General features: G+C 43.8%; 1 protein-coding gene across 1 annotated transcript; it reads left to right on the forward strand.

Annotated features, from left to right (window-relative positions):
- The first annotated feature begins 1,673 nt into the window (after nt 1–1,673).
- SLC37A3 (solute carrier family 37 member 3) lies at nt 1,674–20,478 on the forward strand. The gene is made up of 14 exons (XM_009954149.2): nt 1,674–1,774; nt 2,727–2,841; nt 5,368–5,460; nt 5,966–6,049; nt 7,277–7,422; nt 8,048–8,144; nt 9,262–9,346; nt 10,419–10,600; nt 13,137–13,278; nt 14,524–14,625; nt 16,560–16,607; nt 17,585–17,736; nt 19,474–19,539; nt 20,386–20,478. Exons 1-14 carry the CDS (start codon nt 1,674–1,676, stop codon nt 20,476–20,478), a joined length of 1,506 nt encoding a protein of 501 aa, XP_009952451.1.
- The last annotated feature ends 2,203 nt before the right edge of the window (nt 20,479–22,681 follow it).

Below are 22,681 nucleotides of genomic sequence, written 5' to 3' on the forward strand. Positions count from 1 at the left end.
TGGTGTAGGATAAATGTGACTCCAGTGACTCAAAGCTGTAATAGCTGGGTGCCTGTTACTCAGAGGATCCAACTTTGGAGGTCAGATGTGGCCCCAGTTTCCACGATGGTTGATGTATCTGTTTGTTGGTCAGGCATGCGTCATCATCAAGAGAACAGGAAAGGAAGACTTCTTACAGTGAAAGTTGTCCTGATGAAACATTTAAAAATTATTAGAAGGAAGTGCAGAAAGTCTCTGTGAAATACAGGGTTTTCAGCAGTGGAAGTTTGGATGAGAGAAAGTCTGGGCAACGACTTCTAATTTCTTCAAGCGAGGTTACAAAGCTGAACTTGAGAAGTCTTCTGTCAGATTTACAAATTGCTACAAGAAACACTTGTGGCTGTGAAAGTACACAAAGGCATGATGTTCCGTCTTATTTCAGCTCTGATTCTTTGGAGGAACAGGCGTGGTGCATTGTTTTACCTCTCCTCGGCATTCAGAATGTGTATGTTTGAATGTCTTCTGAAAGAGCCGTTCCCACCAGTCTTAAGCCAACTAGCGCCAACAGAATCAAGTTCTGCCTTCAGCAGTGATGTCAGTATACAGCGTATCTTTCTCTGCACTGCTCTCTCGGTTGCACGGACACAAGTGTTTGTGTAGCTGCTTTGTGAGCTGCGGCAGGGGAAATCTGGCTGAAAAGATCTCTGCCAAGAAAACAAAAGGAAGGCACAGAGAGAGATTCACCACCTCGCTGCCCAGCGGGGTCATTTCCCAGACTCAGTTTGCAGAAACGGCCGCTCAGCCACGCCAGGGCAGCTGAGGGAGTGGAGTAGCGTGTCACGAGCCAGCACTAAGACTCTGTGTGTCTGTCGTAGCCTTTACTCAGTACTGGTAATACTTGGTGTCTCGAAGTTTAGGCAGATGTTACCCGTGCCCTGCAGGTAGGGACAGGAAAGTATGACTTGCCGCATGCTGTACTAATGAGTTAGTGACAGATGGAGCTGTAATATAGGGCTTGAGAGTGAATAGGCAGGGAATCTAGCTCTTGGATTTCAGCACGGTCCTCAAAATTACTTCCCTTTTTTTCAGCTGTGCAAGTCCACTCTTGGGTATGTTCTTTCAACAACAGCTTAAACAGGCAGTTGGATCCAAACCCCCTCTCTACCAGTAGTCAAATGCTGCTCTCTTGACTTAATCACCGGACTATAGCCAGCCAGGTAGCGGTGGAAAGTCAGTTTATTTATGAGCACTCTGTAGTGCACCATGTATGTAAAAGGTGCAGAATGTCTTTATAACATAGGAACACTGGAAGCTGGTAGATCCTGGGTGAACTCCGTTGGTGATGGGCACTGAAGGGGCATCTGCTAGGGAGGAAAAAAAAAAAGAAGTGGTTTGGGGAATAACCACAGGGGTAAAAAGACATTTCTGGGCATAGAAGGTGTCAAGGAACATACAGGTGATGAGATAGGTGGCGATGTGAAACAAATTGGGAAGGAATGGCATAGAGTTGTTCCTGCTGAATTCCAGCTGTTTGGGGAACACAGCTGTATTTTTATACATGTGTTTTAATTCAAATATGCTTTCTTTTTTTCCTTCCTTCCCACCTTCCTCTGTTTAAGTGAAAAGAAAAATGACCTAAGCACCATCCAGCCTTTGTGGCCAAGGGCAGGAGCAGGGGTAGCGCTGCCAAGAGGATGGCTTTGCCTGGAAGCTTACGGAGGCAGCCTGCAAACAGAGGCCTTGTGTCCCATTGCACCCACCATCATATTGTTGTGTTCTTGCTGACCTTCTTCAGGTAGGTTGAGTGCATCTCTCCACAGAGAAGTGTTCATCTCACTGAATTTGGGGAGATGAGGGCATGTCCAAAGAAGGAGAATGAAGGTAGGGAAATAATCTTAACCTTTGGCTGTGAGCCTTGAAAACAAACTTAAAAGCTTGTAGTACCCATTGGTCTAGGAGTCATGCAGCAGTGAAGCTAAGTGTGCTCTGCCCGTGGGGAATCAGCCACAAACAGGGCTTGCACCAAAGGTGAGGCTGACTGTGCCGAGCTGGCAGCAGTCTGTTGTGGGTGGGTGTGGGGAGGAACTAGCTGAAATGAGGAAGGAAGTAAACCCTGATGCTCAGAACTGTGATGCCCGTTCTGACTGGTAGAACGTGCTCTAGTGGTTTCTGGGGTTGTCTTCTCTCCTGAAAGTGCTGCGTGCAGAAGGCAGACAGGCCTCTAGTACAGAGAGGTAGATCTGAAGGTCTGCTAGATTTGTTTGTTGAAATCTTGTCTGTTGCACCAGCTGACAACAGCTGGAATACCATACTGCCTCTCCTTACAAACTTTGCCTTGCTAATATCCTTTGATCTTCACAGCAATACTGCCACTGATACCTAATCTGTCTCTGGAAGAGCACTTGTCATGGTGGTTAGTCAGATGAGTGCGTTTTCTTTTTTTCTCTAGTGGATTTTTTTTTTTTTCCCCCTGAGGTACCTAGTTGTTGTTGCACAATCACCTACTCTTTTGGAAATAAAAGAGGAGGTGCTTTCCAGTTCAAGACCTTATTTCACAACTCCCCACTAAAATCAGTGTGTCTCCCCATAACTTGGGGGTTCCTGCTGCTGACCGCTATCTCCAAAACTGCCAGTCCTCTGCTATGCTGCCTGCTTAGCCAGCGTGTATCTGTATTTCAAGTCCCACCCTTTCACACTTGAGCTCCAGAGAAGATTTGGCCAACCTGTGCTTGTATGTTTTCCGGCAGTTATTCCCTGCTCCATGCTTCCAGAAAGACGTTCAGTAATGTCAAAGTCAGCATTTCCAGCCAATGGACTCCTTCCTGCCTAAACAGCACAGCCCCTGAGCTCCGGCCGTATGAGGTAAGGACACAGGGGATAGGCAAGTGCAGTGAAAGATGGTTAACTTGCAGTATGCTGAGCTTGTGGTGCTGTAGAGGCCCCTTTAAGTGTCCATCAGGGACACTCCTTGGAATGTGAGCGGGAACTTCAGGTGTCTGAATTGTAGTTTTCTGGATCATCAGGTGATGGTGAAATCTTACCTAGTGGTAACTTCTCAGGGAGAAGTTACAGTGTTCCAGTGGAAATGGGGACCCCAGGAGAGTCTCTGTAGTAGCCAGCAGCATGGAGGTGGGGGGAGGAGGGGGAAAGAGGGTCCCTACCTCTGAGGTGTCGGAGGCAATAAGTGAGAGCAGTTAATGGGCTTACAGAGATCTTGGCTATGGCTTTCTGGTGGCAGTGCTGCTGCTGCTGCCACCCTGTTAAAAGGATAGCCAAAGTAGGAGAGAGGACAGCTATCTGAAATTGCTAGCTGCTTATCCTAAATTGATACTGAAGAATGACATTTTGTCTTGCATCTAAAAGGTCTGATTTCCAAAAATGCTGAACATCCAGTACGCATTGTCTGTAAAATCCTAGCTTTGCTGAAAACAGTGGGAGTTTTGGCAGTGTTCGCTTGCAGAAGAAGTTGTTGTATACTGCTTGCATCTCACAAGTGGGAATGCAAGAACTACCTCCTGGCTCCTAGCCGTAGTCCTTTTAGGGGCATGCTTGGTTTTGGTAGTGGCTTGTCCCGATGCTTTTGGGAGGTGGCAGAAATCTTACATTAATGGCTTGGTCGCAGGCTGTGAGATCTATTAGAGCAGGGAGTTCCAAGTCAGTTGCTTGGATTGGATTGTCTGCATTGGAAATTGTCGGTTATTTGAATGCTTGACTAAGGAATGATAAATGCTGACTTTCTGTGATAAGTGAAAGCAGTAAATTGGGCCTGTAAAGTGTTCAGGATTTCATAGTATGGCAAAAAGGAGTGAGCATCTCGGGGATGCTGAAATGAACTACAAGGTGTTTATATTTAGTTCCTTAACTGACATTCAAACAACCAGTATGTTTCCAGGTATGTTTTGAAAGCTGCTCTGATTTTTTTTTTTTTTTTTTTTTTTATATAGGTGATTTAGTGTTTGCTGGATGTTGAGGTGTATGTGTGTGATCAAGAAAAATGGTCAAAATGATTCTTTCAGTGTCAGTTGAGGTTGTGTCAGTTAACAGTGAAATGTATTTAGGGAAATCGGTAGAAGAAATTAAGGACATGAACAGAGAAGTCGGGTGCTGTCAGTTTTAATCTTGGTGTATCTTTTTAGCTGCGGTTGTTCTTTATTTTTATACTTTATAATTTTTTTTTAAGGTATAACAAAATGTTTTGCAATTGTTTCGCGAGTAGGCCCTAGTATGATTTTATTAGCAGGACAACTTAGATCTATCCTTTTCAGTCTTTAAAGATTTGTGAGTTCTGTGGAGGTTGATTAATGAATGTAAGCCTAATCAGAAAAGATTTGACTCTCTTATCATTCTAAGACTCCTTATAGTTTGTGGACCTCCAGATATCTCTGGTTAAAAGTTGAAAGCTACTGGTGTAAGTAGGTATTGGTGGTCTCAAGTGGCAAAAACTATTTTTCAAGGGATTTGTTAGTTGTCTTGGACACATGAAACTTAAGCAGAAGCTGTGTCGATAGGCCTTACCAATGTTATGTCTTTTAAACTAAGTGGATTTGTGATTAGTGTTGTCTGTAGGGGATGGTCTCCTGGAGAGGCAGAATCAGATAAAACTGATGATGTTTGAGTTAGGTGCGTCTGTAGGTTTGGATTTGGTTGGTTTGTTTTCTAATGGGGACGTGGTGGGGAGGGGAGAAAACTTTGTCCCAATTAACTTTGTTCGTTCTTCAAGTCATCCTCAAAGCTTGCTATTTTCAGCTGATGTCATTAATCTTAGTTTGGGACAACTGAGTCTGTCTTTTTTTCCCCCTTTTTTTCATCATATTGAACATAGAAGCACAAAAAATAACAACATTAGTGAGTGGAGTTCATTGTAAATAGTTTTGAACCAGTCTGTTTCTTCCCCTTGTTCTTTTTTTGTTTGTTCTTTTCTGTTTGTGCTCTGTTGTTTCTTCTTATGGCTGCTGCCACAGATACTTTAAGGGAATTTTTCATTTAGTGAAGACAGCAAGATAAGTACAGAAGAGAGACTGCACATGAAACAGAATATGCCTTTATTGTATTATTCATTGAGATGCTCATCAGTGTTTCTGTGTAAGAGGCTGTCTACAGTTGCATGCTTGTTAGAAGTAGGGTTTGTTTTGCCAGTCATTTGTCTTGATCCAGGTGGAATGAGCATTTCTCACTTTTGGTTTGCTAACTTGCCCTTCAGAAGTGAAATGAAGCAGCAGTGGACATTTTCTGCAGTAGATAATGCCAGAATTGTTCTTGATTTGAGAATTAAAGTGTTGGAGGAATGGTAGGTTGCTGGGGCCAGATGCTGTTCTGCTTTGGAGTTGGGGCTTCCATTGAATGAGCTGTGCCTCTCCCTGTTCACCTGTTAAAATTTTCTCCCTGTAGCTCTGGAACAGCAGTCATTTATTTCCCGATGCAGAAGAAGCAACTCTCTTCTTGGGGACGCTGGACACTATCTTTTTGTTTTCCTATGCTGTGGTGAGTAAAACTAATCCAAAGCTGCTAAGCTTTGGTTGAATCTTATTGGGATGATCACACCCACATTGGAGAGGATGAACAGGATCTTCTTCTTGGTCTTGCCTCGCACTAATGCAGTTAAAAACCTTTGTTCAGAAAGAGATTTTTTTTTTTTTCCTTCAGTTTCTGTTAGTTCTGCCCATGCCTGTCACCCATGTGAAGGTGCATGTTAACAAATGCAAGAGAAATACTGTCACTTCAGAATTTCTCACATCGCTGTCACCAGTGGATGGGAGGCCTAGTTCTATTTCTCCAAGAGTTCTTGGCTGATTTTTTTAAAAATAAGAAATTTAATGAACAAGTATGAGCAGGATTTCTTTGGTGGTGGAAGAAGTGGTTAGAATCAAACTGTAAGTGGGTATAACAACAATGTTTGGATCAGCTTGACCCTTCTACATCATTTTAATTCTTGCAGATAACAGATGCAAGTCTTGTAGCTTTATTTAATGCTGTGTTTTGTTCTTAGGGTCTCTTTGTCAGTGGCATAGTTGGGGATCGCCTGAATTTACGCTGGGTTTTGTCTTTTGGCATGTGTTCTTCTGCTCTAGTGGTAAGTGGGAACACACTAGTGTGGTTTAGAAATCTCTCCTAGGCTTTCTGGATAGGGTTTTACTTTGAGGGAGAAGAGACTCTGTTTTTGTGTGAATCTACCCATGAGCTGTAGCTGTACCTCAATGGTCTCAAAGTCTGTGTGTTAAACTTTGTCCTGGATGCACTTATTGTGTTGTCTAAAGCACAGAGCTATGCTAGATGACTCACCTCTTCCTGAAATATCTATTTATGGATACTGTGTCCGAAGGAAGTTCCTAAGTTTGAGGCACCGTCTAGAGACTTGATGAACAGCTTTTGTACAAGATTGGCGTATTTGGACTTTTGGGGACTGTTTTGTATTATAACTGTTCTCCCAGCCTGCTTATGTTGTCATCAAGGCTTTTGCTTCCAAACACAATCTTTCTTCTTTAAAGGACATGCTAATGACACTAAGCCTTCATTTACTTATTTTTGTAATTGCTGGGAGGGCATGTGTCAAAAAAGAATGTCTGCTTAAAACAAAAGTGTTCTTCAGGTTCAAGCCACTGCAGATAAGTGTGAATCAGTTTTATCTCATTGTGGTTTTCTGGTTATTAAAGTAGTGGTAAAAAGCGTGGAGTGCTTTTGATTTACCCAGTGGCTACAGACCACACTATGGTCTGTTGCGTTCTGCAAACACATGACCACAAACATGCATCAATCACAGTTTGCCACCAAGTGTGTTTATTTTGGCTAGTTTGGATTAGGGCTCTTAGTAATCTGAGACCTGGCTGTAGTATTTATGTTAAATTTTGCTAAGATAAATGACTGCTGAGGGTTTTGTGTTTGCGTAGAGCCTTGTGGATTGGGATGTCAGTACAATAGCAGATCAAGAAGCTACTGTACTTTTAATCTTGTTACTGAAGGTGTTTGTCTCTTTCTTCTCCTCTCTTGTTATGACTGTGCTGTTTACGAAGATAAAAGTCTTTTGGAGTGGAAGTGCCGTGACAGCACATTTGTCTCTGGAGTTCTTTGGGCTCTGGAGTCGGTGCTGTGATGGCTCAACAGAGGGTGCTGTTACCTCTGAGCTGTTTCTTAAACAATGCCACGCTTGCCTCTGGCCTGGCCCTGCGGGGGACCTTCTCCCTGATATGTTATTTCTTCTTTAGGACCCCACTCCTGCCTGGCTTTCAGCAGTAGCCCGAGGCTTTCTTCTCTGTTTTGTTTTGATTTTGGTTTGGTTTGGGTTTTTTTTCTGCCTCTCTAGGTATTCTTCTTTGGCACACTCACACAATGGTTGCATTTCTACAACAAGTGGTTCTACTGCTGTCTCTGGGTTGTGAATGGCTTGCTGCAGTCCACTGGTTGGCCCTGTGTGGTTGCTGTCATGGGCAATTGGTTTGGAAAAGCTGGGTAAGTTGAGTTTTCTTCAGTGACTCACTTATTTGACCTGCTGAGTAGCAGATTGGGCTGAAAGTCTCAAACCAAAAAGGCCAACTCTTAGGTTAGAATTAAAGTTCTGTGGGATATGAAATGTGCCTTAGTTGTTAATATTATATCTTCTTTTTTTTTTCCCCTCTCCCTGGTGTGAGCACAATTGTGTGTGTGTTAAAGGCACAGGTTCAAACTTCAGAAGTCCCGTAGTGCAGAGTGGCTGAATTTGAATGTTTGTGCCACTGGTAAACCGGTTTCTGTCTACTTACCACTGAAGAGACCAAATGGAAACTGACTCGTTGTAGGTTCAACTCTGTCACTTTGGGGTATTGCAGATGAGCCCTTGCTCTAGCTTGTAACCCTGTTGTTGCCAGCTCACTTCTGTGTAACACAAGTGCTTTAGGACAGAACATTCCTTGCTTATCTGTTTGGGACTCCCAAGTTATTCTGTGGGTTTTAAGTGACCTTTGAGTCTCTTTGAAGCCGACTGGGAGAACACTGTAACTTTGTTCATAAGTTAAAGTTCATTCAAATGTATCTTTGTCTTTCTCCTAATTCACTTTTACCCACATTACGTTTTTCAAATTTTCTTCCCCTTCTGCAGGAGAGGTTTTGTCTTTGGACTCTGGAGTGCCTGTGCATCTGTGGGAAATATCCTTGGGGCGTTCCTCGCCTCCTGTGTTCTCAAATACGGCTATGAGGTAGGTGTTGCTGTCTGGCTTCTAGCTAGGACTGCCTATCTGATTGGGTTATGAGAGACTAGTTTCTTATCCTGTCTCTGAGAGATAACAGGCTCAGAGTGTCTAGTTTCACCTTCCTGAATTCTGTGGTAGCAAGCAGTAGGCAGGATAGAAAGGGTATTCCTTTCCTGACCCTTCCAAGCTGGGAGAGATGAGCCTGAGAGTTCTCTGTAAATGGGAATGTTGTTATGGAAGAGCCCTAGTGTCACAGTATACCCTCTTCTGATTTGGGTGGCTTAAAGTGCTCTTCAGAGTCATCCATCACAGGTTCTCACTTAACTGAAGTCTCTGCTGCTGAATAGTGGTGAGGTTCTGACAGGCATGGAGGCACAGCTTCTGTAACTGGGAAGAGGCCAGGCACACGCTGTGTCGCTGTAACGCAGCAGGCAGGCAACTGAATACAGGGAATGTGAGTGAACCAGCACATCTTGCAGCCTGTCACATATGAGGACAGGCTAACAGAGCTGAGCTCGTCGCTCTGGAGATGAGGAGGCTTAAGGTACCAAATAGCAGCCTTCCAAAGCCTGTGAGAGGATTGCTGAGAAACCAGAGCCAGACTCTTTCCTGCATTGCACAGTGAGAGCGCTAAAAAGCGGTGGGTGTGTAGTGAAGCAGGGATGGTTCCAACTGGATGTTGGCAAAACTATTTCACCATGAAGTTAGTTCAGTATTGGAACAAGGGGCCAGAGCCTGGGGGATCTGTCTTTGGAGAATTTCAAGAGCTGATTGAATAAAGCCCTGAGCAACCTGGTCTGGATTTGGTGTCTGACCCTTCTTTGAGCAGTCCCTTCCAATATAGCTGGATCTGTGGTTGTGTTGGGTGAGCTCCTTCCTCAATGCTGTCACCTCAGTACACTAAAACAGCTCTTTTCAATGTGGTTTTTCAGCCTAGGTAGAACTGAGTCTGTCCAGGAGATGCACAGATCACTTGTTTCGAAGTTTTATGGATGTAGTCTTGGTGATTGTAGCTGTGTTTACTCTCTGATAAGGTTGGAATGTAAAGAAACCCTCGCTAGTCAGGGAAGGCTATGTGACTGAAAGTGTTTTAAAAAAAAATTATTTATTTATTTATCTTCAGTATGCTTTCTTGGTGACTGCCTCAGTACAGTTTGCTGGAGGAATCATTGTCTTCTTTGGGCTCCTGACGTCACCGAAGGAAGTGGGTAAGTAGAAGAGGGCTGTGGCATTTCAGTCTCTTCATGGAAAGCAGATCTGCAGCTTTCATGTAGTACTAAAAGTAGTGCTCGTTCTGACAGCGCTTATCCTCAGGGCTTTTATAAAGTGGTCTTGCACTTTAGTGTATTTAATGGAGTAAATGCTTTACTCGCCAAGATCACACTAAATGCCACCGTGCATCATGTGTATAGAGTCTGGATATTTTCAAAGGCAAAATAAAACAGCCTGGCTCTAACATTCCATTAGGATGTGCCGCCTTATCAGTTTTTCTTCACCTGGAAAACCAGTATTTTTTTTAAAGAAAGAGTAGGCAAACTGATAACTGGCTATTGTAGGAGAAACCTATGGCAAGCCTTAACTGTGCAGTGGGAAAGGAAAGTACTTTTTGTCTGCAGGTCTCCCGCAGCCGGTTAAATAGCTCTCAGGTTGGATATGGTCCTTCTCTGAGAAGATGGTAGGCAAGCCAAAGTGTAACAGGAGAACAAAAGAACTTTTGGGCTTTGACAGAGCCATGGAGGAGGTTTCCCAGGTGCCTGCAAAGGCTATAAAGTTGGTAGCACTAAAGCTACCATAAAGAGTGCTCGTAAGAGCACTCTGCAGCCCAGAGGGTGCAGTGCAGTTCCTAGGGTTTCTGTTCCAGTGGAGGTGTTAACAGGCAGCAGCTGTCTGAGTAGCTGCTGGTGCGCTCAGCCTCCAAGCTCAATGGAGGTGGTACCCAGGAGAGCCAGGTCCCAGGACCCCAACCACTAAATAAGGGGGGAAATGCACTAATTTGTTGTGTCTTCCAACTAATGGCCAGACACTCAGAACAGACAAAGCCGACGCCAGGATCAGACAGAATACTTTCAAGAGCACTAGAAGACAAAGGGTAGAAACTGGCGACACTGCAGAACACCATCTAGAAGAGTTTCTAAGCCAAAGGAGGATGGAGGTATGGGAGAGCAAGGGAATTGCTAGAAGGGAGAATTGCTTAAAAGCAGCGAGCATAGCTTTAGAGCGGGGAGAGGGTGAACAGGCTGTGGTCCGTTTTTCCTGTTGCATATCCCTTGTAAAACCTAGGCCTCCCCGAGCTTGGAGCAGATGAAGATGGCAGTGTGGAGGAAGATGCCAACAGACCTTTAATGGGCAGTGATGATGCAGATGATGATGACCGGAATTGCTCTGTTCAAGTAGCTGACACTGATGACCAGCCAAAGGCCATTGGCTTTTTCCAGGCTTGTTGCCTTCCGGGTGTAGTACTGGTGAGGACACAGATTCTTAAGTGAGATCTGACTTATGTTGTTAAACATAAAGCTGACTTTCTGTGTTGTCAGCGTTTGTTGACATCACTGTTAATGTGTTGACGGTGTGTTGTGGTGGTTGACGTCTCACACTGTTAAAACCTTGGGGTTGGAACTGTTATCCTTGTGCACATGGAATGTAATACTCTGTGGGTATGTGGTTGCACGTTGCTCTTTCCATTGGACTCCTGCTTCATTTAGTGCATGTAATGAGCCAGCTAAGGGCGTCAGAGGTCCTGCTCTTTTTGCTGCTGAATTTAGAAGGGAGGCCATGAGCAAAGGTGGTCGTAGGATGCTTTCTTGGTAGGGTAGCTATGCTGCTCTGAGGAATGGGATTCTCACTGCCAGCTGAGTGTCACACAGAACTCTGTGGCACTGATAGTGGGGTTTGGTTTTTTTTTTTAGTTGCCTTAAAGCAGAAAGCTGGCCTGAAAAACCTTAATAAGCATGATGTAACATGTGGCAAAGTAGGCTGTTTTCTTTTTTTTTTATAAACAACTGGAAACAAGGCCTGGTGATGCGGTTTTCACATATTCTTATCCTGTCCCTTCTGTGAGAACTTGTACTTCTGCATCAGCAGTATTGCCCAAGTCATGGATTTGGTTCAGCTGAAAAATTAACTTGCCATTAAAAACAATGTTAACTTTCTGTGTCAGTGGGCTGTGTGCCCCCTGAATACTAGAACCAGTACAAGAAAGTGGGCAGGGTGGCTGGCTCAGTAGGACAGTGTGAACTGTCTGGATTTGATCATGAAGCAGAACTATTGAATGGACAGTATTGTCATATACTGTTAACGAGTAAAGCGGTTGGTGGTTAATGATTAAGGCAACACAAAATCTAGAAGGGGTGGGTGGATGGTCAGTGTTTAGAGTGCTGGACAACCACAGTTCTGTTGTTAAGACCTTGGCTGAGGGATGGCAAAATAAAGTACTTCACCACCCATCTTGATTCTTTCCCAATATGGCTAAAAGCCGTATAAACTATGGCTTGGTTTTGGCAGTGCTAAGAGTGGGTTGGTGTACAAAGAGCCTTTAGGCAGAATTTCTTAGTGGTGAAGGCTGCCTCAGTTGATGTGTGACTCTTTTTTTCATTAGGCAGAACATAAGGAGGTACTATACAACTGATGTTGCTCTTTCTGTGCTAGGGATTTTGAGGACATGTTCTGTGCATTAACCCAGCAACATGAACAGCTCTGAGTCTGTGAGTTTTATCTGATGTCAGATCAGTGCCCAGCCAAACCAGGATGCTATGTGAGATCAGCAAGAGACCAAATACCGAGAGAACCTCCAAAGCCTTGTCAAGATTCTACAAAGACTTTATTTGAGATATTTTTTTCTGTTCCTCTCTTCTCCTGCTGAGTGATATGGTGGAAGAGTTTTAGTACAGACAGTTTTCCCCCGAGCCTCTGGAAATCCAATGTTTAATCACTCAGACAATCTGGTAGACAGTTTCTAAGCATGTTGTAATACATATCACTTTGTACAGTGCACTTTTCACACCCAGAGGCAGGAGAACTCTAGCAAACATCCCCATGTCTTGCATGTATGGTAGAGATTAGTTTGTGTCCTTTAAGAGTGAAAAATAGTACAGCTAAAAAGGATGTATCTATTACAATATAAATTCAGAAGAGATTATTTTGTGGAGTTTAATATATAAAAAAATTTGCTTTTTGTATTCGAAGACAAGTGTATACATACAGTCTTAAAAGCTGTGATTCTAACAGGCTGCTTTTTCCACCTTAATCCTTGTTTACCTCTTCAAATACGGGTTCCTTGAACTGCTGTGTCAGGGTTTATCAGGAGGCCTTACTGAAAGAGAGTGCCTTGTCCCTCTGTGTGCTAGGCCAGCAATCCCAGAGAACAAATCTTTGCCACGCACGAGAGCTTTAAAGAAGGAGATCTCCTGCTGGCTAAGGAGAACTTGAGCCCAGCAGCCAAAAGCAGGAGCTTGTCTCAGCTGTTGGGTTTGGAAGCATGTGCTTAGCTTTGGCCAAATCTTTCATCTTGTGCCCTGGAATACCTGCCTGGGCATTATGAACGAAGCTTTCTCTTCTGGAACTGTAAGCAGATGAGCCTTCTGAGCAGCAGAAGATAGCGCAGAGGAACTACTTCATGTAACTTTTCTCAGCATGATGCACAGATGACTAAATCTCAAGCTTGTTTCATGTCACATGGCTGGCTCCCTTCTCTTCAGAAAGTGAATTAAATTTCCTTGGTTTTTTGAAGCCTGGTATCGTTTCCTCTCAAGATTACACTGGAAGTATTTTAACCCTTTGCATTCAGTGAAAAGAAAATAACCTTCTTGACAGTGATTTTTGTATTCCTGGGTTCTCTTTGATGTTCAGCATTAAGCTTTCATAATGCTGCTTTCTTTATGTGAAATGAGAAGCACTTCCCTCCGAAAGCTTTAGCTGGATACAAAGCTTTATGGGAAGAAGCAGAAATGCTGTTTGCACTTCTCAAGTGCTAACTGCTTGCTGGCCCTCTCTGTGTTCCAGTATTCTTTGGCCTATGCGTGCTTGAAACTGGTGAATTACTCGTTCTTCTTCTGGCTGCCCTTCTACCTCAGCAACAACTTTGGATGGAAAGAAGCAGAAGCTGACCAGCTCTCTATCTGGTATGATGTGGGAGGAATCATAGGTGAGTGTGCAAGTGAATGACATCTTCCTGCAGTTGCCATGCTGGCGTTTGAAAATGAAAGACAGCGAATGCAGCTCAGAGCGGTCATGTTCAGTGGGATCTAGCTGTTTACTGAATATATGAAAAGTCTAGTTAAGTATGTGGCTGCTTGGCAGGTTTTGTTTGTTTGTTTTTCTAAAACACAGAGCCCCCTAAAGAGTTTACATACAATTAAAGGGCACTATCTTATTCTTGGACATTACCATCAGTGGGCTTTTTTCCTTTCTCACTAGAACTTCTTGAAAAATGCTGTATACAAAATGATGTCCCTGCTGCTTGCTACTTCCTTTCTGACAGGTACCCTTGAAGAGAGAGTTTGGATCTGGACTTAGTGGGCTCTGTACTGTCCCTTTTGTCCTGTATTTTTAAGAACAGACTCAGCGCAGATCTTGGCAGGGCAGGCAGAACTGTGTTATGTTCAGAAATAAAATGTAATTGCACTTGTTTCTGCTGGCTGCAAAATCTGACCCTGTTCCTCCAGAAAAAAGAACATATTGTATATGTGTTTAGACTTCCACACTCTCCTCTGCTCAGTTTCTTACTTCATTACTTCGTCCAGTTAGCTTTCCTAGAATAAACATCCTTGTTTTGGGTATGTTCAGGGTCAAGTTTTTCGCCTCTGTGGCCTTTTCTATGTTAGGCTTTCATAATGTTCTAGCTTTTACCAGAAGAGCTGTTCCTACAGAGGTAGCAATAATACATAAGGTGATTTTTTTTTTTTTTTTATCAGCTGTCAGCGTTTGTTTCAATTAGTTGCACCTACTCTAAGTAGGTGAGACAGCAGGGATTGTGAGGCCCCTGTGTGCTAATGCTTTCCTTGGGAAAAAGAGCTACCTTTTCCTGCACTTTCTGTTAAAGAAACCAGCCAGAATGCTAAGCTTGCTTACCTCCAAAGTTGTGGTGATCCTAGAGCTGTGGTGGTCCTACAGGGGAAGAAAAGCAGGAGCATTGGCTAGTTGCGTGCCAGAAAAAAAAGAAGTAATAAATTCCTGGGAAAGCAGTATGAGTAGTTTTCCCTGCTCTGTCTGAGCCACTTAAGTTTATTGTTGTCTCTGTGTCTGGGGCAGTAAGGGCAGGAGACTTAGTATTCAGGATTTTAGAGAGAATGCGTGTTGATGAGAAGGCAAGAGGACACTGCACTCAGTGAAATGAGCTTTGTTCAAGATGTTAATATCCTGAGCCTGACAATGATTCATTTTTTTGCAGGTGGGACTATCCAGGGCTTGATTTCTGATGTGCTACAGAAGAGAGCCCCAGTGCTAGCAATTAGCCTGCTCTTTGCTGTAGGCTCTCTTTTTGGATACAGCCGTGAGTATGCTTTTGCTGCGCAGTGATAAGAGGTTCATTCAGTACTTCTTAGAGAGAACCATAGCACAGCCTGTTCTAATTATGTTTTCTGGTCTCGTAACTGCTTCTGGGTCAGAATGGTGCCTTTTGGTCTGTTTTGCCTGAAGTGTGGCACTGCACAGAAAGAAATGTGTTCTCTGCTTAATGAGGTGGAAAAGAATTAGCTGAGTGGTTGGATTTCTCTGTACTGGTGAGTTATGGTCCTGATCCCTCTCCAGTTTCAGTGAGATTTTTGGCATTATTGATTCAACACCACAACTGGCAGAACAGGAAATCTCAAGTGCATCCCTATAGTAAGAGGAAAGAGAATCTGAGGACAGTATGTATACACTACAAAGAGGCAGAAGCTCTTAGACTTTGCCGCTTACACTTCTGTAAGTAGTAAAATTGAAGAGTTTCTGCCTCTTTTATAATAGATACAATTCTCAGGCATTGGTTGTTGAAAGGAGAATGTCAGGAACACTCTCTAGAAGGAGACAAGCAGATCTCATTTCTGTGAAACATCTATGAAGCTCTTCTAAGGTAACAGTTTTGTGTCTTCAGACTTGGTATCCTGTGGTACCAGAGTGCTTTAACTCACTGGGATGACATTTCACTTCTTTGTGTCTTCCTCCAAAGTGGGGTGGTGATGCAGACTGGCTTTTATACAGCACTTTGAGATCTGTAGGCAGAAATAGCTGCCAGGGCTGGACAAACAGTAAAGTGTGCCTTCCAGAAGCGTGGAAGCATGCTGGCCTACTCAGATGGTCTCAAAGGACAGTCAGTAAGGCATAATCATTAAATAGCAAGGATTGTGTTTGGTGGAGTTTGGTAAGAGTTTTGTAGGCTCTTGTACTAATTCATTACTTCCAAAAGTGAATTGAAAGCAAATATAAAATTATTGCTGATGAAGTTTGAAGTTTGTTCTAGATAGCAGAGCAGCCAGAGGTCCAAGTGTCTTGTGCTTAGCTCTGTCCAGCCAGATACAGAAGGCTCAGGCAGGCAATACGAAGTTACTGCAGTTAAATTTCCATCAGCCAAACCAGGAACCTTTTCATGCTCATCGCGTGTTGCACGTAAGGGTAATAATGGCCTGAGAATATGTGAAGGGGTCTGCAACTTGCCTTACACATGGTAACTTGACCGTGTGTGGGCCCTAAATTGAAGGAGTAAGGAATTCGGGGGATGCCTGGAAGTGAGGGATCAGGGAAAACTGAAAAGCACTGAGGGACTGTAGTGGAAAACCAGCTGCATGTACACAGTATGATGCTGTTCCTGGAAAGGCAGGCAGAACCTGTAGGTACCCAAGCGTGGCCCTGTAAGGAGGAATGAGGATATGGGGGTTTGCCTTTTTTACTCTGTTGTGCAGCATTGTTTAGACAGTTGCTGGATTACTACCTCCAGATCTAATCTCTGTATTTTAAAAAAGATTTTTGGAAATTCAGGATAAGTGGAAGGGTGATTCAAGTGCTGAAATACTTTATGGTGGGAGAGATTGAGTTGAGTCCAACTCCCCCACAGAGACAGAGGGAAGGTTCTCTTACTATTCAAATGGACTTTCAAGGAGGGTAAATGTAACCTCTGTATCACAGAAAGAGACGTAATAAGGGCTGGAACCCAGAGCCAGGCAAATCTGATATCGAGCTAGGGCACAAAATTTTAATGGCAAAGGTGACTTTTCTACTGTAAAGTGCTGTTGGGAAACTTCTGAGTCTTTAATCCCTCAAATGCTTTTGCAGTAAGACTGACCTCTGTAGAAGTCTCTAGTCAAGTCGAAGATATTGTTGTCCCTATGTAGCTAATTGAACAGGCAGTTCAAACTGAGTGTTTGTGTGCTTCTCTCTGATCCTAAATAAGTGGCTTTCTCAAGTTCATTTGTTTTATTTACACTCATCTATCTGGTTTTTCTCTTGCAGGTTCTCCAAACAGCAAACCTATCAATGCTGTGATCATGGCAATTACAGGTATCTTATGAAATGCCACTGTTATGCTAGTAGACGTATATATGCACTGCAGAAAAATCACTAAGACCAGCCTCGGGTGGTGAGAATGCATTTGTTCCGTGCTGCCATCTCTGCTGGTTTTGCAGAAAGAGTAGAAGCTAGGGCCCAATTTCTGTTACTTTTGGAATACAGCTGTAGGAAAACTGCTGTGCAGAGGGAGGTATAGAATATAGACTGTATAGAATAATGCCTTGGAACTAAGGGGGTCTACCTTGGCTCAGTATGATGAGAACTGATTTGTGCCAGGATACCTAGCAGTGGTCTGGTATCTGTGGAAGTGTATAGATGGCAAAGTCATGAGCCGCAGCTCAAATCTGAGGGTGTTTGTCTGTCAGAACCCCAAATGCCCTGTGTGGTGAGAGGTCGCAAGCTTTGTGTGCTACCAGACATACTGTGCTGTGTTATGGAATTAAGATTAGCCTGCATGAATAGAGCCTTTCTTTTCAAACACTCCTACTTAGAACTCTCTGTCCTGTTGCATTTTTTTTTTTTCCCCTTCCACCTCCTTCACCAGTCCCTGGAGACTGAGGCAGTAGCATGGGGGTATACTGCTCCGAAGTAGAAATGTGTCTAGACCTGCTTCGTGTTGAGGGTTGCCATAGGTGTGCTGTTCAAAAGTAGCTCTCTGTATTCAGTTTGGTGTGTCCTGACTCTTCTTGCAGAGTGTGCCACAGCTAATTACCTCCTTTTTGCTGTTGGATGAAAATGTGCTTGTTGGCCGTTTCTGTATGCCTACTCCAAGTACACAGGGTGTGCCGTGACAGTACGCTTCAGCTGTGAGGGTACACCTCTACCTACAATTAGCCTGTGATCGCTGTCCCTGGACTTAATCCTTTTCTGAGCTTTGCATAGTAGAAAACCTGAGTTTTGAAGATGTTCTGTTGAGAATCTCTCTTCGTGCTTGTTTTGCACCAAGGCTCTTCTCTTGGCTGTTCCAGGATTTTTCATCGGAGGCCCTTCTAACATGATCAGTTCCGCAATTTCTGCTGACCTGGGGCGCCAGGATCTGGTGAAAGGCAGCAGCGAGGCTCTGGCGACAGTCACGGGCATTGTGGATGGAACTGGCAGTATTGGTGCTGCAGTGGGCCAGGTGAGGCTACCAGAGGGAAACAGACATCCGGGGGAGGGGGCAAAGAGTCTGTTGTGGTTAGAGATGTTAGCGCATTCCTCAAAAAAAAAAAAATTGCGGAGAGAGAGAGAGAGGGGGGTTGGCTTTTTTTTTTTTAAAGTATTTATTTAAGAAACAACCAAGGGAACATATGTGTTTTAAGCTTCCAGTGGAAGCAATTTAATTAAGAACTAAACTAAGTATTCATAGTGCTAATGTTATGGCACTTTCATAATTCAAATGAATTTTGGAGGCTTTCATATCCTGAACTCCAAAAAGCAGGTAAAAGTCAGCTTCACAAAGAGTAAAAACAAAATATTTCGAAGTTTGTTTGGGATCTTTTGTTCAAAGGTAATAGCAAAACCTTTGCTTACAGAAAAGTTTACATGTGTGACAGAGCAAAATTAGAATGCCTGTTATGAATGTTACAGTGTTTATAAAGTAATTTAAAAATTGCTCTTACTTCTGGTTCCCCTGTCTCTCTATGGATGTCTTTTACACCTTGTAAATCCAGCACCACTTGCTTTGATAGTCCTTACAGTATGCTGCCAGAGGTCTGAAGACTAAACTGTTGCAGAAAAGGAAGCTGACTGTCCCCACCGGGGACATTCTTTCTTCTCAAATACAAACTTTAACTATATGGAAGAACACGGTGCTTTGGGGAGGGGAGGATTTGGGAGAAAGATCTGAGCCAGTTCTGTTCCAGGCGTCCTCTAGTGCTGGTAAAATACCAAGGACGCAGGCAAGGCATACGAGTTTATTTTCTGGAAAGGGATTTGCATTTGTACTTGCCATTGATTGCCTGATAGATACAATTGCTCAGTTTTTATTTTGTAGGAAAGATGCCGCTTAGCTCCGTTAGACGTGGAAAATTACAAGTGCTCTGTGGACATCTTAAAGTGCGCTGTTGCACTCAGTGTTCTTCTTGCATTGTCTACAGAGTTTCTGTCTTCCCCCACACATTCCGTTCAAACTTACGTCATCATAAAAATTGGGTCTTTAGCTCTGAAAAATTCCACCTGCCTCCCGTTCTAACATTGCATTCGCTTCAACAGAGACACCCGTGACGTCATTCCGGGGGTGTGTGAATAACCGCAAATGCACAATGGACACGTTAGAAATTCAGATCCTGTTTTGTGCTGATGTACCCAGTAGTGAAGAAAGGAGGCCCTTTGGACAGCATCTGAATATAAAGCTGCTAAGAGGGAATACATTTTTCCCTTGTAGCCCGTGTAGCCCTGGTGGACTAGGATGCAGTTCAGAACAGACTGTAGTCTCGAGTGTCTTGCCTGCGATGAAGGGTTAAGTAGTTAGTGGTTGCACGGCTCTTGAAAATGCGTCCTGTGTAATTTATAAGCCATTCTAGAGCTTTTAGTTCTTCTGAGAGTACTTACATCCACTTATGTCCCAGTGCTCTGTGCAAAAACCTTGTGTTCAGCGTAGTCAATTTGTCACCCTTTGAAACTGTAGTTCAGTTCTGTCTTTATGCTGCTCTGAGTTACTGTAAAGCTTCAGGATGGTATCTGATTTGCTGAGGCTGTGGGTTTTATACAGAAGGGCTGCTGTCCTGAGTCATCTCTTCTGACGGGAAAAGATCAGCTGGAAGGTTTTGTGATCAGCTCTGTATGGAGTGTTAACAGCCCACGAATTCTAGAAAATGAAAGAGTCACGCCTGAAAGTCCCACTTTGAATAATTTTTTTCCCCCCCTTTCTTTTCAGTATCTGGTGTCTTTGATCAAGGAGAACCTGGGATGGATGTGGGTTTTCTATTTCTTTATTCTAATGGTAAGAAATCTCCTTATTTAAAGTTCTTTGTCAATTTGCAATAGAAGGTTTTTGTGAGAACCTGAAAATTGTGACTTAAACACGCCATCTATTTCTGCAGCAGCTGTGAACTCTGATGATGCCATTCTCAAAGTGGTCTATGCTGTGCCTTTGTCTCAGGGTGTCTGAATCAACTGGGTTCATTTTGGATCCTTTAAAGTCACCTTGGCCAACAGGAACTGAGATTGTGGCAGAGGCTTAAAAATACTTGCCTTAAAATACTTGTATGCATTTCCTAAAGCTCGTACCAATGACTGACTTCCAAGGAAGGACTTTTTCCTCCTTCATCTCTATGATGCGTAGTTCCCAATATTTTCAGGGAGCTGCTTGTTTGTTAGCGCTTGAAGATGAGCGGAAGGAGTGATGAGGATCGTGAAACTAAAATGAAAATGCCTTGCCCTGGTATACCGCTGGGGGGGGAAGACCGTTCAGACCCTGATCTCCTCAGCATTGCCCCAGTGGTGAATGCTGTGCAGTTCATCCATTCTTCCCTGCTGGAAGTGCCAGGAATTGTCTGTGTGGCAGTGCTGACAAGGGAAAAGGCCACTTTGGTAAGCAGCAGAGGTGGCCAGGAGGAAGGCCGTTGAAGAGGTGAAGAGCTCATCTTCTTTAGGAAGAGAGGATCATGACAGCTGAAATCGTATGAGCTTTCCTGCAAGCTCAGTCCTTCCATCTGCTCTGCCACTTTGTCATCACTTCTCTTAGCCTGTATCTTCCTGGGGAGGCCTTGAATGCATGCTGGTGTGCAGGATGGCTGTAGCTGTGGTCGCTCTGTGCTGATTGTCCTGGGTATGCTTCTTTTCACAGACGACTTCAACGATCCTGTTCATTTCACCGTTAATAGTGAGGGAGATCAAACTGCTTCTGCGTGAGCGACGCCTGCGAATGCTGGCTGAGTGACTTCTGCTTGCCTCTGGAAGGACTGTTGTACGGACCTGACAGCTGGGACACTAATCAAAACTCTGGGAGACTTGTTTCTTAACATCCTCCAGGTTCGGACTAATTCAAAATGGCTCTGCAAGACTTGATGGACCTGCCTTTGCGAGCTCAATCGCAAAGTACCAAATGCCCGTCCTGAGACCACCCGCATCATGGAGCTGCTGACCTAAGCAAGACAATCCACGGGACTGACGGGTTGTCCCGGCCTACCAGACTCTTCCATGTCAGCAGTCACACTAGGGTCTTCTCGTGGGTGGTCTCACTGCTATACCCTTTCTTATTTATTTCTGGATGTCCTGACCAAAGGTCGACTGTTTCAAACTGACGATGGAGAGGCTGTCTTGCAATGAATTTTGACGCTCTGTTGTGCCGGTGAAATCATACAGTGCATTTCATGGGTAGTCTAATGTTGCGATCACTTTAGCTTTTAGGAAGGGCAAAAAAATAGTTATTTGGAATTTGCGCTGTCCAGTTGTTTTAAAAAAAAAAAAGCTGTTGCTAAATCTCCGCGCAGACGGCCCTCTGCTATCCCTAGCTATTGATGGTCACATATTCCAGTAGAGTCACATGGAGAAGTTACCTCCATATTTGTTTTTTAGCTTTTTTTATTAATAATAATATTACTAATCTCTGGGAAATGAGCTTTCAGTTTTTAACTATTTAAGCAGACAAATAGTGTGCAATACTTTACTGTGATCTCTGAGAATAAGCCTTAATAGATCCTTTGTGTCTAAAGGATCCTTGAATGGCTTTGGGGATCACTAACGGGACACAAATACTTTCACTACTGCTTTGTTGTTTGAACCCTGATCAATACTGACCAAAATAGGACTGTCATGTGACCCTCTGAAGGAAGCCGGTGTCACTGGTTTCATACTCATTGGGCAATTGCTCATCTCCAGCAAAGGAGAACCAGAATGGAATTAAAGGAATTTAAGGGACCTGGATGCTCTCAGACATGGGCTTCCAGACAGGGACTGAAGCGTACTCGTGGGACAGCATCAAATGAGCAAGTGCTGCTGTCTTCCCCCCTGCTTCTCTGCCTGTGGCTGCATAGGAGACCTCAAGCTCCAGAGTTTTAGAGCTTGAGTTGTATCTTGAAGATCTTTAGTCAGCACTAAAACCGCGTGACTGCACGTAGTACAGTGGTATCCGAGTGTTTCGCAGTACTGCGGTAAGCAGGGTGACCGACTGACGCCTCTGACGTTTGTTGGTGATGTTAATGGGATCGTCAAGTCGCTTCTCACCAAATCGTTTTCTGCTTATGCTTTGGGATGTTTCAGTGTAGTAGGTGTGTGTTAAGCAGCAGAACTTCTGATCAAACGCTCACTCAAAGTAGTCAGTGATGCCTGGGGGGGGAGGAAAATTCTTGGAGCTGAAAATTTGAAACTTTTTAAATGGAGAAAAGTTGCCTTTTTAAAATGTACAGTGATTTTATTTTTATGAATGTCAATTTTTAGTCATGTGTTGATTGTAATGAGTGGAACATTATTAGTGCCTTACGGTTTTACTGTATTGAACGGTTGCTTGGTGATTGCTGCTTCTGCAGTGACAGCTCTGTGCACAGCTTTGCTTACTGTGAAACTCAGTTGCTCCATTTTATGCTTCTTTTTGAGACTTCTTTCTTGGTAGAGGTGATTCTTGCATTTTTGGCTAACCCTTGAAAAATTTCAGTGCTTGGGAAAATGATGCCATTAAGCTGATGATGGACCTGAATCCTGTTCTTGTCTGTTCTCATTCCCATTGCAATTTTTGCCTGTACAATTAGAGCAGGAGACTGAGAATCTATCATCCTGTTCTCAGAATTATGCCCTGGGGTTAGTGTTCACATCCCAAGCTACTCATTAGCCCCTGTACAAATAGAATCAAAACTCCCTGAAATTTAGTTCTAAAATTGATGGCGGCACCGTTTGCCCCAGCCACGGCGTCTGAGAATCTGTGGTTTCAAATTCCAACCTGGACGAGCTTTTCCTCCGGCCGCCTGGGTGCTAGATAAGCTTCTGATGAAAGGTGGGGTGGGAAAGGGACGTCGCCGGGGTCAGGGGGGGGAGGAGCGGCAGAGGCCCCTGTAACAAATGGTTTCCTGTAAACAGTGCTGTCCCCTCTTGAGCAGTCACAGGCTGCCCAGCAGCTCGCACGTAAGTGCGCGGTGGTGCTTTGAGGC

This window comes from Leptosomus discolor, chromosome 1 (assembly GCF_034619465.1).
Source record: "Leptosomus discolor isolate bLepDis1 chromosome 1, bLepDis1.hap2, whole genome shotgun sequence".
Classification (NCBI taxonomy): Eukaryota; Metazoa; Chordata; class Aves; order Leptosomiformes; family Leptosomidae; genus Leptosomus; species Leptosomus discolor.

Bases quoted from the DNA above. Each gene is read 5' to 3' on its own strand.
- SLC37A3 (XM_009954149.2), top strand. From the start codon at position 1,674: ATGGCTTTGCCTGGAAGCTTACGGAGGCAGCCTGCAAACAGAGGCCTT. The intron at 14,626-16,559 runs GTGAGTATGCTT...TTTCTCTTGCAG, and splicing joins CTCTCTTTTTGGATACAGCC to GTTCTCCAAACAGCAAACCT. The intron at 17,737-19,473 runs GTGAGGCTACCA...CTTTCTTTTCAG, and splicing joins TTGGTGCTGCAGTGGGCCAG to TATCTGGTGTCTTTGATCAA.